At 42.1% G+C, this 16,234-nt stretch overlaps 1 protein-coding gene and 1 long non-coding RNA gene across 3 annotated transcripts in view; one reads left to right on the plus strand and one right to left on the minus strand.

Moving 5' to 3' along the window:
- LOC122811248 overlaps nucleotides 1-16,234 on the plus strand; it is a 1,815,945-nt gene that overhangs the window by 1,785,448 nt on the left and 14,263 nt on the right. The gene's annotated exons all lie outside the window — the stretch shown is intronic.
- Nucleotides 1-16,234, minus strand: part of LOC122811247 (cGMP-dependent protein kinase 1-like) — a 4,027,247-nt gene that overhangs the window by 1,092,823 nt on the left and 2,918,190 nt on the right. The window contains exon 12 of the mRNA XM_044082966.1: nucleotides 1,024-1,113. Coding sequence (XP_043938901.1) covers nucleotides 1,024-1,113 — 90 coding nt within the window. The remainder of the gene's footprint in view (nucleotides 1-1,023; nucleotides 1,114-16,234) is intronic.

Here is a 16,234-nt window from a genome sequence, read left to right on the forward strand (position 1 = left end):
CTAACAGAAACAAATGACTGGTGCAAAAAACACAGATTAAATCTCAATGCAAAGAAATGCACTACAGTGCCCTTTGGGAAAGCTTCCAGCCAAGCTAATTACTTCACTGATAACCCCCGCCAAGAGTTGACCTGATAGGGATCTGGGAACATATGTAGACAGGAATCTGGTGTTCGACCAACATGCAGCCAAGATAATAAGAAATATATTCTATATTGTCCAACTTATAAACAAGGTATGGCATCCAGGTCCAAGGAAGTAATACTATTACTCTACTCAGCCCCTGTCAGACCCTTCACTGAATAATGTACCTATCCTGGTACTTTCAACAGTACAGCTGGAACATCCTCAAATGTTCCTCACCATGAGAGTCCAGGGTATGAATACCCTGTCCTACACACACTGCCTTAAGGTCCCATTTCTGTACTCAGTCTCCTACTGGTTACTGAGAGGTGGAGATCTCTGCCTGGCATATAAGGTATCCTCAGATCTGATGGATCTCTTACACATCTGCAAGACAAACAGTACGAGAAGGACTAGATCCAAGAACCAGAACTGTGCCTATGACATAAATAGAACCTGTTGGACAGATCAATATGTTTCTCAAAGGACCCCTGCACTATGGAATAAGCTCCCCATCTATGTGAAACAGAGTTAACTCCCTGACCCTATTCAAAAGGAGCCCTGATAATTGGATAGGGATGGGATATTGCAAATTCTCCCCTGATCTGGCCCCTTTGCCTCTGATGGACAGAAGTCGACAGTAAGTAAATTATCCCCAACTAACATACCCCCCACACACACACACACACACACACACATAACCCTTAGCTACCTCTTTACTAACATACCCCACCATACAGGCATCCAAGGAACTCTGGGACAAAACTGGGTTGGGTTCTATGGCTATGCTTGTAAAGACCCTGGCGGTCATTAGCTTAGCATGAACCAAGTGTCCTCCTTGTAGTAAAGGTACTATGGATTCAGACCCTCATTACCATCAACCACATTATGTAGTGTTACCTGTCTCGCAGGATGGTCCACAGTTCTCCACCAAGACAAACTTCCATCAACATGTACAGATATTTCTGGTCTTGAAAAGTACAGTATAACCTTGTTGAAAGAAGAAGAAATGCTTTAATCAGTGCAGGCAAAAAGATGAGCACAATGTGTTGCAAACATGTAACTTGCTGCATAAATTACGCAACTTAAGGAAGGCAGGAGGTAAAAACATTACTGTTACTACTGCCTATTCGCTAAATGTTGTATCACTGAAATGTCACAGTTACATCCATGATTTGTACTAGAAAATGAAACTGTCTTTTCTTTGGTATCATATAATACACCGTAAAATACACAATTCACTTACATTTACAACTTATTGCAATTAAGAGGGTAAAGAACAAAATGTTCCTACATGCCACTCAAGAAGAGCTAAAGGTAGGGGATACTTTTGACCCAAAGCTTTAATGTCAGCTTACCATAACAGCAGATACTTGCAGAGCGATCTTGAAGCAACAAATCGTAACCTTTCACTTTTACCACATTATGTGCTTTCCTTTCTGTCCGTAGCATTCATCAGCAGTCCCTTCATCTCTATTGTTCTATTGCACCATGTTCAATGCAACTTTGGCTGATGCACAAAACCTTCATATACAGTCATAAGTGGCATGAGCTTCCCTGAGATGTTCATCATTTCCACTGCCTCAGTGGAATTTTGGATTATCTGCCAAGGTAACCCAGTACTGACCAGATTTCAAAAGCTCGGACTCCCACCCTCTCTTTTCCCATGACAGCTGATTGGCAGAACATATCCTGAGAGGGAAGCCTTCATCTATGACAGGGAGTGAGTGTTTACACTTTTTCTGACATCCAAAGAAGAAAGTCCTCTGACTCTACACAGGATCCACTGGTGATGTTTCCATTTTACTGCCCAGATAAACCCCATTTGGGGATAACGTTCCTCTCATTTTATTATTAGATTATTCTCTTTATATTTTTAAGCTTATTTAAAATATATTTTAATATTTTATTTCATTCAGTGTTTACAGTAATTCCTGCGGGAATTTTTGCTTGTAGCAGTATTTAATTGGCTTCTGTCTTTAGCAAATGCTTTTTTCTACTGCTTCTGAGGAAATTTTAATTATTTTTCTCAGAAGTGCAGCGTGCTGTTAGACACTAGGGACTGTATCACACATCCAGAAATATTACTGTTACTCTGCTTTATTTTCATCTTTTGACAAGAAAATATTGCAGAACTTGGATTTTTTTCAGCATTTATACATGATTTACTATACATATGACTCTGTTTTAAACACTGGATCCTAATTTTACTGTAAATAAAGTTATTTAAATATACTTTGGAGACTTCACTCTCCCGGACAAGAAAATATAGTTTAAATTGCTATTAAATGTTATTTTATGGCATTTTAACATGATTAAGTGTATAGAGCTAATGGTTATGCACATTGGTTGCTTTGGTGTTTGGATGTTTTGTACTGGAAATTTTTTAAACTTCTGTCAGTTGTAAAAGAATTCTGAACCCATTTCAAACCATTTTGTGTTATAGCACAGTTGGCAAAGTTCAGTTATGTGGGGATGCACTTATTACTAACCTTTAACTGCTTATTGTGATAAGTTATGAAGCAATGTCAGTTTATTATTCTGGCTTATGTTCTCTCCCCTGACTTGATGGATCTTAACTCTGGTACCACCCCCCACTACATCTGGTTATGCCTAAAAAATAAAATACAGTAAGTTATTATGTTGGGGCCACTGCTTGGCCCACATATCACTTACCTTTATTCCCGGTTTCCCTCTAGTGTTGCTTTTTCGGCCACTATGGAAGGGGGTAACATTCTCCTGGGATGTTGCAATACCTGCCACAAGTATGGGAGAACCAAACCGTTTAGCTGCAAAAGTAGTTTGGAGTAAGAGATCCCTTGCCAAACATAATACTCTGTCCCCAGATACTTCATCTAGCAGTGAAGTTCACAAGATAAAGAAAAAGAAGCTTGATTATATAGCTGATAACCAGACTATAGTTGTTTATAAGGATGGTATGGTTTTCTTGGCTAAGAGTGTTCGTGCAGATATTTCTGGTGGGTGTGTTCCCATACATGGCTCTAGTGCTAGTTAGCTACACACCTTTCTGCTGTTCCACAGAATAATGAGGAATCTAATGAGGAAAATGGTGATTTATTAGTGTCACTGAGTATAGTCACTCTGATTATTTGGGAGGTGAACCTGAGCTTAACTCCAGACAACTGTTTACTTCTCCTCAGATTGCTAAACTTGGTGATATTTTTGCTTGTGTGATGTTGGTAACTTTCCCAGAGCTAGGCAGGGTATTTGACCTTACAGAAAATGAGATGCCTAATTCTGTAGCTACCCCCCCCCCATGGCCTTGGAAGATTTTTATCAAGCTGCTTGCAGGACACCAGAATCTATTCCAGTAGTCACAAAAAGCCCCTTGGATGCAATATGTCTTTTCTCTCATTTTGACTGCAGACCCAGCTGCAGTCTCCCCAGCTGCCTGCCCAAATAAAAAAGTTCTTGGCTTTATCTAATCCAGTTCCCCCTGATAAAGAGGGAAATGGTTAGATCTGTAGGGGCAAATGGATGCCTTTTTCTAGTAATCCAGCCTTTAGAATGTTAAATTGTTTCCAGTCTGACTCGAGTTTCAAAACATGAGAGATACACTTGAATGTGGAGATAAAGTCTTGAGAAATGCTGCTGATTATGTTGTATTACGATGGTGTTCATGGTTACATATTCAGAACTTCTCTGAAGATTTAAAAGATGAAATTTTGAATACACCTTTAAGTTCTGAAATGGTGTTTGGGCCCTCTGCTACACAGATTCTCAAACAGTAGGATGATAGATGCAGGTAATATATGGGGATAGTACAGGTGTGTACACTTACCATAAATGCAGATGTTAGAGTGCATTCATTGTTGCAGTCATCACATCTGGGTTATCTGCCTGCAGGTAGCCCTCAGCCGGCCTGAATACCAGAGTCTTTGGATTTCTGCGTTGGATGCTGCCGCTTCTTTCAAGACATCAGGGGTATAAAACATGCAGCCGACGCCATTACATCACTTTTTCTTGCCCCCGATGTCAGGTGCCCCCACAATAGGAAGCAATTATATGGTATTGTATACCCCCATCAAAAAGCAAATACACATGAAAAAATATATATATACCAAACAAGAAGGAAAGGTAGAGCCAAGAGAAGTCAGGGGGCTGGAGGGAGGGTAACCAGGACTGCAACAGTGAATACACTCTAACATCTACATTTATGGTAAGTGTACACAACTGTACTATGTTCTTCTTGTTTCACTATTGCAGTCATCACATTTAGGTTGATTCCCAAAGCTAAGGAAGGGAGGAGGTAGTTAAAGAGCATTAGGGCCAGCTATTAAGCCCTGCAAGACTGCTGTGGCAAATCCAGCTCTGGATTTAGAAAAGATAGGCAGGTGGTAATGCTTGGGGGAGGTATGTACAGAGCTCCAGGTAGCAGCTTCCAGGATGTCCCTGGTAGGGACTCCTCTGAGAAATGCCACAGAGGTAGATGCAGCCCTGGTGGAATGTGATATTATCCCCTGTGGGGGAGGTTTTCCATGGTGCTTGTAGCAGAAATGAATGCAATGGGCTATCCATTTGGCAATGGTTTGCTTTGAAATGGCCTTCCCCTCTGCCCCTGCAGCAAAGCCAACTAGCAGCTGGTCAGATTTTCTGAGAGGCCTAGCCCTGTCCAAATAGAATCTAAGTGCACATCCAGAGAGTGCAATAGCCATTCCCCTTTGTTTTGTGGATTAGGGAAAAAAAGTAGGCAAATGAATGGACTGGTTTAGGGCCACACTAGACACCACCTTGGGCATAAATGAAGAATTAGTCCTGAGGGAAACCCTGTCCGCATGGAAGATAATGAAGGGCTCCACTGACATGAGGGCCTGTAATTCAGACAAACCTCTTGCTGAAGTGATGGCTAGAAGTAAAGCTGTTTTGTAAGAAAGGAATTTCAACTCTGCTGTTGCAGCTGGCTCAAAGGGGGGGGGTGAGCTTTTCCAATACAAAGTTAAGGTCCCAAGCTGGAGTGGGAGCTCTCCTGTGGGGTCTTAAATTTTTGGCCCCTGTAAGGAATTGTTTTAGCAAGAGGTGAGAGAAGAGGGGTGGCTCAGTATTATAATGTGCTGAAATGGCAGAGGCATGAATCTTAATTGATGAGAAGGATAGACCCTTGTAGAGCATTTCTATTAAGTACTCTAGAATATGAGGTAAGCTGGGCACCGTTGTGGCCATCCCCTGAGCCTGGCTCCAGGAGCAGTATATTTTCCACTTTCAGCATAGGATTTTCTGGTACTAGGCTTCCTTGCCTCCAGAATGACATCCCGCACCTGCTTACTGACGGATGCTAGAGGAGAGCTCATGGAATTTGCCAGGCTGCAAGGTTCAGGGTTTGAAGATGAGGATGCACAATCTGGCCTGCCTGCTGAGACAGAAGGGAAGGGGTCAGAGGCAGGTGCCATGGTTGCAGCAGTGTTAGACTGCGCAAGAGGGGGTAAAAGTGCTGGCATGGCCAGTCTGGTGCAATCAGTATTGTTCTTGGCTTGTCCTGTTTGATCTTTAGTAGAACCTTAGAGAGGAGAGGCAGAGGGGGAAAGGCATAAACAGAGAGGCTTTTCCAGGTAAAGGACAGGGCATCCACTTTCCAAGCTTGACTGTGGGGAGTTCTGGTGCAGAATTTTTTCAATTGGTAGTTCTGAGGGAAAGCAAACAGGTTTACCTCTGGGGTCCCTCATTTGTTCCTCAAGAGGTTGAATATCTTGGGTTCTAGTTTCCATTCGTGTGGGTCCATGAGATTTCTGCTTAAGTCGTCTGCCAGTGAATTTAGTTTGCCTGACAGGAATTAAGCTTGTAGGTGCACTTGGTAGCTCAAGGCTGTGCTCCACAGATCCATGGCTAGTCTGCAGAGAGGGCAGAAGTGGGTTCGCCCCTGCTTGTTTATGTACCACATAACTGTGGTGTTGCCTGTCTTAACCAATAGTTGTCCTGGGAGAATAAGGTCTTTGAAGGCTGTCAGAGCATTCTGTACAGCTAACATGTCTTTTTGGTTGATATACAGGTGTATCTGTCTCGGGTTCCATTTGCCCTGAATGCACTGCCCTGTCATGTGCGTCCCCCATGCATAGACTGATGCGTCTGTTGTTAAGGTTTGGGTGGCAGGGGGTAGAGTGAAAGGGAGTCCCTTGTTGTGGTAGCAGGTCCCTGCCCACCATAGGAACTCTGTTCTCAGATAAGGAATGATAAGAGTCATTGTTTCCAGGTCCTGAGAGTGTTGACACCATAAACTTTTTAGATACCATTGGAGTTTCCTCATATGCAGTCTTGCATATGGAATTAGCAGAATGCAAGAGGCCATGAACCCCAGGGCTTGCAGTATTTTCCTTGCAGATAGCTGGGTTTTTGTGGCCAATAGTTTGAAGTAGGTTGTCAAATAAACTTGTTTCTCCAGAGTGAGGAATGCCATCTGGGAAGTTGTGTTCAAGCTTGCTCCCAGGAATACAATATGTTGGCAGGGTACTAGGTGAGATTTCTTTTCGTTGATGGTGCACCCCAGTGAGGATACAAGTTTCTTTACAAATGCTAGGTGCTGTAATAGCAAGTCCTGGCTTTCTGCCTGAATCAGGCAATCGTCCAGCTATGGGTAAATCTGAATATTTCTCTGCCTGCAGAATGCAATGGCTGGAGCTAGACACTTTGTGAACACTCTGGGAGCAGTAGATGAGCCAAAGGGAAGTGCAGAGAACTGAAAGAGCATGCAGCCCACCCTGAAACGTAGGTATTGTCTGCAGGATTCTCTTACTGGGATGTGCAGGTAAGCTTCCTTTAAGTCTAGGGTTGCCAGCCAGGCATCCTTGGCTAGCATAGGAAGAAACTGTTGAAGAGTTAGCATTTTGAATTTTGGAAGCACCAGAAAGGTGTTGAGAATAGAGGTGTCCAGGATAGGACGCCAGGAGTTTTCTTTTCTGGGTACCAGAAACAGTCTTGAATAAAAACCTTGTCCCCTTAGTTCTGCTGGGAAGGGTTGAATAGCCCTAATACTGAGAAGGGAGAGAACCTGCTGTTGGGCCTCCACCCACTGATTTGGGGGGATGTCTGGCCAACCATTTGTGGTTGGTAGTGTGTGGAAGTGGAATATGTATCCTCGGGAAACTATGTTCAAAACCCATTTGTCCTGGGTAATGAGTTCCCAGTTTTTTGCCTTTAGGGCGAGCTTTCCTCCTAAGGGAGCAAGTAGTTGAGCAGGGCTTGCAAGGGTTAAGGTTAAGTCAGTGTGCCATTTTTCTGTAGGAGGGTGGCTTACTACTCCCTGCTTTGGAAGTGGGAGCCCCCCACTGTTTAGATCTGTGCGTAGCCTGAGACTGAAGTTTTGGTGGTCTGCTGTTCCTAGGTTTGGACTGAGAAGGCCTGGAAGGGACTGGAAAGGACCAATTCTTTGAAGGCCAATGCCTACTGAATCTGGGAGGCCGTACTTTCTAGAAAATCTTTAACAGTTTGCATACATTTAGCTTTTTCCTCCATCTTTTTGAGGACTTCCTCTGCTTTGTTGCCAAAAAGGTGGTCTTGGTTTAAGGGAGCATCCAGTAATTTAGCTTTAACATGATCTGGCAGGTTTTGTTCCTTAAGCCAAGCATGCCTTCTAAGTATAGACCCAGTGACAGAAGCCCTGCAAGATGCTTCTAAAACATCAAAGCCACATTGCAAAGTATGTTTACCAACTTGTTCTGCAGAATGCATTAATTATCTTGTAAGTCTTTGTGTTCAGTACATTCAGGAATCAACATAATTTCCTGTTTAAGTAGTCCCATAATATGCTGCTGATACTTTAGCATATGAAACTGGCAATTTAGGGCCCTAATGGCCAAAGGAGCAGAAGTGTAAACCTTCTTACCCCATCTGTCTAAGGCTCTAGAATCTCTATCAGAAGGGGTAGGGTTTTTGGCAGCAGTAGCCTTAATGCCTTTTGGTCCTTGGGAAATGGTCTCTGGATCCGTAGTAGGATTCTTAAAGAGGAACTTGTGAGAGTCAGGTACTCTGTAGTACCTGTCAGGTTTTCTGGGAGCTGGAGGTAAGTGTCTGGAGTAAGGCTAAATTCCAAGAAAACATAATTTACAATAGCCAGAACAGGAGGGATAGCTAGAGGCCTGTGTTGAGGCAGGAGTGAGAATTCCCCAAGTCTCTTTTTGGACTCAGACTAGTCCTGGCTTTCCCAGTGGAAATACTTCCTAAGGGGATTCAAAATTTCACCAAAAGAAAAATCTTCTGGAGGAGAAGCAGAGGGAATGGAATCCCCAGCATCCGAATCCTCATATGTAGATAAGGAGCAGAGATATCAGATTCCTGATCAGAAGAATCAGAAAGAAAATCTGTTCTAGGTCTCTTAGAGGGGGGAAGGCTGGCTTCCCCTAATTAAGGTAATAATGTCTTCAGCCTTTCTAAGCATTTGTTTTTGAAGCATATGGGCCTGAGTCATCAGTTTGGATGTCGGTTTTCTAGGCGTAGTGCGAGTTTTAGGCCTGAGTAATTTGGTACTTCTAGTTGGAAATGATGCTGTTTGTTTAATATGAAAATCTGTAGGCCTGAATACACCCTCAGAAGCTGGTGCCTGCACAGAGGCTCCGGACCCATCCAAGGCAGAGACATCCGCAGGTTCCATAGTCGAAGAAGCATCTTGCGGCATACCGGACTCCGAATGTGTCTTGTTAGAGGCCTGCGAATCTGTAGTAGCGGGTATCAGGGGCTGCAAAAGTGCCTCACTGAGTACTGGCAGACTGGCGACTAGCTTAACAGAAGAATCGTTGGCAGTTTTGGACCTATGCAGTCTGTCTCTGTCTTTATCCTTACATTTTTTCGGAAGATCGGTAGTCGGATGGCTTAACAAAGCCATTTTGGAGTACAGAGAGAGAGAACGAAAGTATTTAGTTACAAAAATAGCCCGACGACTAATAGTTCGGGCGTTGAACAAGGCACAAAACCGACAGTGAGGGACATCATGGTCTGGGCCTAAACAGGTGACACAGTAAGAATTAAAATCTCTATGAGGTATTTGCTTTCAACAGGCAAGACAATTGTTAATTTTTTCTGACATCGGTTAGAGCAAGAAAAAAGGATCCCCAACGGAGTACTTTATCTTTTTTTGAAGACTTCAGGTCTGAAACTCGAAAATGAAAATTTCATGAGTCGACCGACTGGTACTTGTGAACTGCTTCTGCTTTGGGCACCGCACGGCAAGAAAGACAGATGTAATGGCGTCAGCTGCATGTTTTATACCCCTGACGACCTGACATCATGGAAGAAGCGACAGCATCAGATACAGAAATCCAAAGATTCTGGTATTCAGGCCGGCTGAGGGCTACCTGCAGGCAGATAAACCAAATGTGCTGACTGCAACAGTGAAACACGAAGAACATCTAGGATGTTTCATGAATCCAAGTTCTCCCAAAATAAGAAGTCTTCCTTTAAGAGGCACAGCAAACAAAAATCCCAGCCAAATAAAAGTAAACAATCCACATGGAAATGGCAGGAGGATAATACTTCAAAACTAAACAATATGGGTCCCTTTCCAAAAAAGGATCAACCCCCTGCAAAGGAGTGACTTTGTTGAATCACAGAGCACCCCCACCCCCTCCTTTTCTTGTTTCTTCCCCAGACTATCTCTCAACCTTGCACCCTTGCTGCAAATGGTCTTAGACGGATGTGTTTTGTGAATAATTTGAAGATACTCTTGGCAGTGGATTGAAAATCTTCTGCCTTTCAGAGGCATTCCCCCATACCCACCAGACCAGACTATTTCCTCTAGTGCCTCATCACATGGTACAAGCAGGGATCATAGAACCAGTGTCTGATATATACAAGGGCAAAGAATTTCATTCCAGAGTCCTTGTGGAACCACAAAAGGAGCACTCCTTGAGACCTGTCCTAGAGCTGTCTTTTCTAAACATTTTTGTAAAAGCTCTGAAATTCAAAATGCTTACCTTACAGTTGGTCCCAGTGTTGCTTCCAGATCACTGTTTCATGTGGACTCTAGATCTCAGTGACACTTATCTTCCCATTCCTCACAATTTCAGGAAATTTTTGAGATTTGCTGTATCTGGCTTACATTATCAGTTTTTCTGCATTATTTTTGGGCTATCTACTTCGCCTGGAGTGTTTGCAAAGTGTCTGGCCCCAATGATTGCTTATTGCAGAACTCTAGGCATCCACATTTTCCTTATTTAGATGACTTGCTAATTTGTACAGATTCTGTATCCACATGCTTGGAGTCCTTAGATAAGGCTGCACCAGGTCTATATCACTTAGTCAATGTCTTATAGCTGCACCCCCACACCCCCTGCTACTTAAATATACCAACTCCGAGATCGCACCCCATTGAACAAAATGGAAACCTCCACTTATGGAGATTTCCATTGAAATGCTCGAACCTTTACAAATTCGAATGTATGGTCTCAACCATATGAGGTCCGAACTTGTAAAAGTTCGACTACGTGGCAGGAACCCGGCTGCATCCCTCCTTTCCCACCTGGACTCTGTCATTATTCAGTGATTTCAGTCCTTGGTGATTTGCCATAAAACAACACATTTTTGAGGAGCAGATCAAAACTATAAGGCAAAATTCTGGGCATTCTGCAAAATTTTGGAGACGACAGTATGCCTACATGTTTGTTTGCGTCTTTCGGCTTTTCCCGGTTAGGGGTCGCCACAGCGGAACTCCGGTCTGCTAATGACAGTATGCCTACATAAACCAGACTATTATGAGCTGACAGTGAAGTAAATGGTGAGGTGCTGGTGGCCTTATGAGGGATCCTGAAAACAGATCTTAACCCTGCTGACAGTTTTACCACTGCACCAGAGTACTGGTTTATATGTACAGTAAGCACAATCAATAACATTTTGAGTAGTAGTCACATGTCTCTCTCAAAAATATTACCTGCTTCTTCACATTCTTATAGTTTACAGATCATATATACCTGCATACTTTACAACAACCACATGATGAAATGTTATTTACAGGTAGAAAGCATGCAAGCTTCTATCTTTTTATATATAAAACAGTAAATGCCATGGAAGAATGTTATTTCTAGCAGGATCCCTTGTTAAATATGTGCCAATTTCTCAATATTATAGCCTAAAAAATATTAACATTCACTATAAACTGTAACAAATATAGTATCTTGCAAATTATCATCATCCTTGACTCATATGGTTTACTCAGTTTTCTAATTAGGGCTTTTTGCAGTCTGTTTCACCAGCTGTCAAGAATAACCTTGCTACATTCCTGATAAAGCCAGAAAAGGACATCTTAGTGTCGTGGAATATTCTGAGATAGTTTCAAATCTTTTTGGGATATAAAATTAATGAAGATAAAACAAAGGCTATAGCTATAAATGATGTATCTGCAAATGAGTTGGTACAGCAATACCCATATTTATGGGGACAAGATAAAAACAGTATTTTGGAATATGAATTAAAAATGATTCTGTTATGGCATCTAAGGATATGTGGGAAGAGATTAAATACAAGATAATATAAAAACTAAGAAACTGGAAGTTCTTATTTATGGATAGGAATAGCAACATACAAGCAGTGAAAATGTTGTTAGTCTCTAGTTTTATATACAGGTCAGGCATATTTTTATCAACCAGTGGAGAAGTTGTGGACAATAATTGATAAAAAGTTGAAGGAATTTACCTGGGAGGGGAAGAGGCCAAAGGTCAAGCGGGATAATTTAATCCTTCCAACAGAACAAGGTGATTTAGGATTGCCTGATTTGAAGGGATATTTTAGAGCTACACAGATGAGGCTTATACACATGGCACAAGCAGAAGGCTTTAATTCAATGTGAAAAGAGATGATAATGAAACTGGGGTGGAGGACTCAAGAGATAAGGAGAGAATGGGGTTTTTGGGTACAGATCCTTAAAGAAAATAACACCCATACAAAATATTATATTTATAAAGTAACAAAGTATTCTGTTACTAAGCCACCATGTGAATGTTGTTGTTTGTCTTTCGGCTTTTCCCGGTAAGGTGTCGCCACAGTCTGCTAATGATTGGCAGTAGATTTTTACAAAACGCCGAGGTGCCAGCTCGACACTCAACCTTCAATGAAGGCATGCTCATTTACGCATACATGTCTTTCAAACGCTATCCAACCGCAGGGAGGACATGCAGACTCCACACAGAAGACACTCTCAAGCACAGCTGAGAATCGAACAGGAGAACCTCATGTGAATGTGGAATGGAAATGTTGCCATTGGGGTAACTGCAATTAGGGGTGTGGAGAATAGGCAAGATGAGGCTGCAATTTAATGGAGAAAACAGCCAAAGGAACCCCAAGGTATTGGGGGCAAATAACTAAAGAGGGAAAGGTAACAGAATGTGAAGAGGCCAAGGAGACATTTGAAATGAAGGCTAGAAACTGCCTTCCCTATCAGGGATTGGTATCACAGTATAGGCAAAAAGAAAGGGATAGGAGACTCCTAAGGGAAAGGTCTGCTTTGGTAGAGTTTTTAGTTGAATCTATAACAGGAGTTGCAGTTAAAAAGGGACAATTAGTAGGGCACATAAAATATTGCACAATAACTATAGGAATCATATCAGAGGAGGACAGAAAAGATTGGGGAGAGAGAGATTGGATAAGTAATTCACAAAGAAACAATGGGAGCACATATGTATTGCTCAAAAGTATTCCTAGAAGATTTAGGATCTTTGAAAGTGTTTGCATAGGAATTTTATACTCCAAACAGACCCCAAAGAATTTTTCCAGGTAGATGACAACTGTTGGAGGTGTGATGGGTAAAAAAGAGGTAACTGGGAAGATATGTTTTGGGAATGCAATGGGTTGGCAGACTTCAAAAAAAATCCATACAAAGCACTCTGTCAGAAATATTGGGTGTAACTAAGGAAATTTTTTTTAATTGGGATACAATATCGGAATTGCCTAGACATAGTAAGACCTTGCTAAGTTTAATTCTGGTTGCTGCCAAAAAAATCAGTTACTAGAAAGGGCTAGTTTTCTAGCAAATTACTAGAAAAAAATGACTAGAAATGGGTAAGGTCAATCTATAGCCAAACTGTACAGGTAATGTTGACCATAAATAGGGAACTTGACGAGGCTTAAAATGGCCCAAAAGGTCAGTTAGCCTAATACCTACCTATGAACCTAAGAAAATGGAAATCAAAGTCTAAACCAACTGTATTTGAAATATCAAATATTGTAACAGAGATAAAAGAACTTAAGTGGGATTTTTAGAAGAGTAGAAGGAAATTACATGGAAATTGTGGGAATAGTACATGCGGAATAATGTTGTGGAGGAGGGGTGAGATTTAAAGGAAGGCAGGAATTTAGCAATTTATGTAATGTTTGATTGATGGTAGTTATAAAAAAAAGTGATGCATAATGTTTGTAACCAGGAACATGAAAACATTTTATAAATGTCTGCTTGTCTATATCTTAAGTAATAATTCACTAAAGACATTAAGAATAACAACCTTGTTACATTAATGTCAGATAAACTTGCTGATAACACTGTCATCTACCCTTGGTCCTACTGGTATTCCTCACAGCAAATAAACTCATTTTGTGGGAGACAGCACAAAAGATAGGTGAGATGCATGCTGTCTGCACCAAAAAGGTTATATCTGATGTTATCATTTTCACTCGTTCCTTCCTTCACTGATGAGTCTAGGAACTGGTTTGGCTGCTTTTACCAGATTCACGGATCCAACTCTCGAGCTCCTCCCTAACCCACAATGCCCCACTAACCTAATGTTCCTCAGATCTCATTTGCTGCAATATCGCTCAGACATGGATTGCCCCCCTCTCAAACTTTCAGGTGTTTTTGTCAGTATTTAAAGGTTGTAAGTTTTTTTCTTTTGGGATTGCGGCAGAGGTAGCCACAGAAGCAGGATTTCAGGGATTCTTTCTCAGATAAACCCCATCAGTGCTCCTGAAAGGATGCCTATTGTTTTTCTCTGGAGGCATTCATGGGGTACTTGTCTCTGCACCTAGAAGCCTGGACATACATCACAACAGGTATTTGGGTGCAAAGGCTCATATCCAGAGGTTAGTTCATACCATTTTCCCAACCCCCCCCCAATAAAAATGAAAAAAAAAATGCCCATTGTTCCACCCAGGGAGAGGCAAAATCCCTGGATATAAGAAAGCTGATAGAAAACGTAGTCATCCAAGAAGTCCCCCAGACCAGATAGAATCTGTAATTTATTCAAGATTCTTTTTAGTGCCAAAAAAAGACAGGGGATTTGAGACCCATTCTGGATATCATCAAATTAAACCAGTATGTGAAATACTCAAAGGTCTGGATGGTCTCGGTTCAGTCCATTTTGCCCCTTTAGCACAAGGACCATTGGATGTGCTCACCACCTCTTCAGGATGTGTACTATCACATCAAAGTGAACAGGTGCTTCAGACGATATCTGCGCTTCCGGCTAGGAGACAGTCATTACGAGTTCAGAGCAGTGCCCTTTGGCCTCACCACAGCCTCCAGAATTTTCACCAAATATATGGCGATGGTAGCAGCTCACTTAAGACTGCTAAGATTCCAGATGTTTCTGTATCTAGATGACTGGCTTTTGACTGCTCTGACCAGCCATCTACTTTTACAAGCAAGGGATGACTTGCTCCAGTTGTATCACCATCTTGGCATCACAGTCAACTACAAGTCACAACTCACTCCTACACAGAGCCTGGAGTTCATAGGTGCTAGTCTAGACATGATCAATCATAGAGCATCTCCTCCTCCAACCAGAGTGCAAAAGTTCAAATTCCTGGTAAGGGAAGTGAGTTTGCATTCCACTCCTCCAGCACGACTAGTTTTGCAAGCCTTAGTGTCCATAGCAGCAGTAATAACTCTAGTTCCATTAGCCAGATTTCATATGCAGATTCTACATTGGACACTGCAAGTGCAGCGGTCTGTTCTTCAGCAGCCCTTGTACACTTCAGTGTGGATTACACAAGTTTGCAAGGGATATTTTCTTTGTTGGATCTGTTCAAAGTTTCTCACGGCCATCCATTTGTTTTACCTCTACCAGTAGCCACAGTAACCACGGACACCTTCCATCTTGGGTAGGTGGGGGATTTCTTGGGAAGGGCAGTTCAAGGTATGTGGTCCCCTGAAAAGGGCAATTTGCATATCAATGTCCTGGAGATGAGAGCAGTCCTCCTAGCACTGCAGGCCTGTCAAGATGCTGTCACGTCTGGGATGACTGCAATCCAATCAAACTCTCACCATACTTTCAGATGTTTGGGATCACCAAGTAGCCTATAAATCTCAGAAGAAAGCGAGCTTGGAATGAAAAGCTATAAAAAAGCCATGGCTCTCTAGAGTGTGAGCTGATATAGATATAGATGTTGTTATTGCTTATTGAAAGAATAAGCCTTATATAATCTCTCTCTAATCCATTTGGATAGTAGCTTTTTGATGGTTTTACCCAATTTATTGTCTGAGAAGGACACAATGTATTCTCTGCAGAGGAATTTTGGAAGAAAAACTGGTAGCTCTAGAGATTGTTGGAGACAGAGATAGAGACAGACCTTTGGGACAAAAGATGGATTAGGCCTACAAAGTGATACTCTATCCTTGTGAAAAGGATGAAAAAGGGGGGTCTTAACAGGCTTTACTAATAATGAAAGTTTGCATAATCTGCTGCTCATCGAGTTAGATCTAAAGATCAAAGGACGCATGTTTCTTCTTCAGGTCAGGTATACCTGGCCTAGACAGAGGCCAGTGAACAATCAGTATCATTTGTGGACCCCAATTGAGAAGCTTTCTGAATGGAATGAGGGGAAAGGCATAAAGTAGCCCTGTTGGCCAAGGTTGTGCTACCACTTGAGAGGAGAGAGAATTGTTGCTTAATCTGTCTGCCAATATATTTGATTTCCACCCTCATGGCCTCTCAAAAGGGTAGAGATCTGGTCCTCCTTTGTTTGTTTAGATACAAACCACCCGACATGTTGTCTGTGTGAGGAGAAACTTGTGTAAAGGCCTGTAGGGACAGAAGTACAGCCCTCATCTCGCATCTGTCGTCAGGGTGACCACTGGAGAGGAATAACAAAGGACTTCCCTGATTTTGAAAGGACCATTGAGTACAAATAAGAATGAAGAAAGAAGCTCTTAATGCAATCTTCAGAAGAACTAGAAGAACCGTGC

The sequence above is a fragment of the Protopterus annectens genome, chromosome 9.part0 (assembly GCF_019279795.1).
Source record: "Protopterus annectens isolate FY-2018-M chromosome 9.part0, PAN1.0, whole genome shotgun sequence".
Classification (NCBI taxonomy): domain Eukaryota; kingdom Metazoa; phylum Chordata; order Ceratodontiformes; family Protopteridae; genus Protopterus; species Protopterus annectens.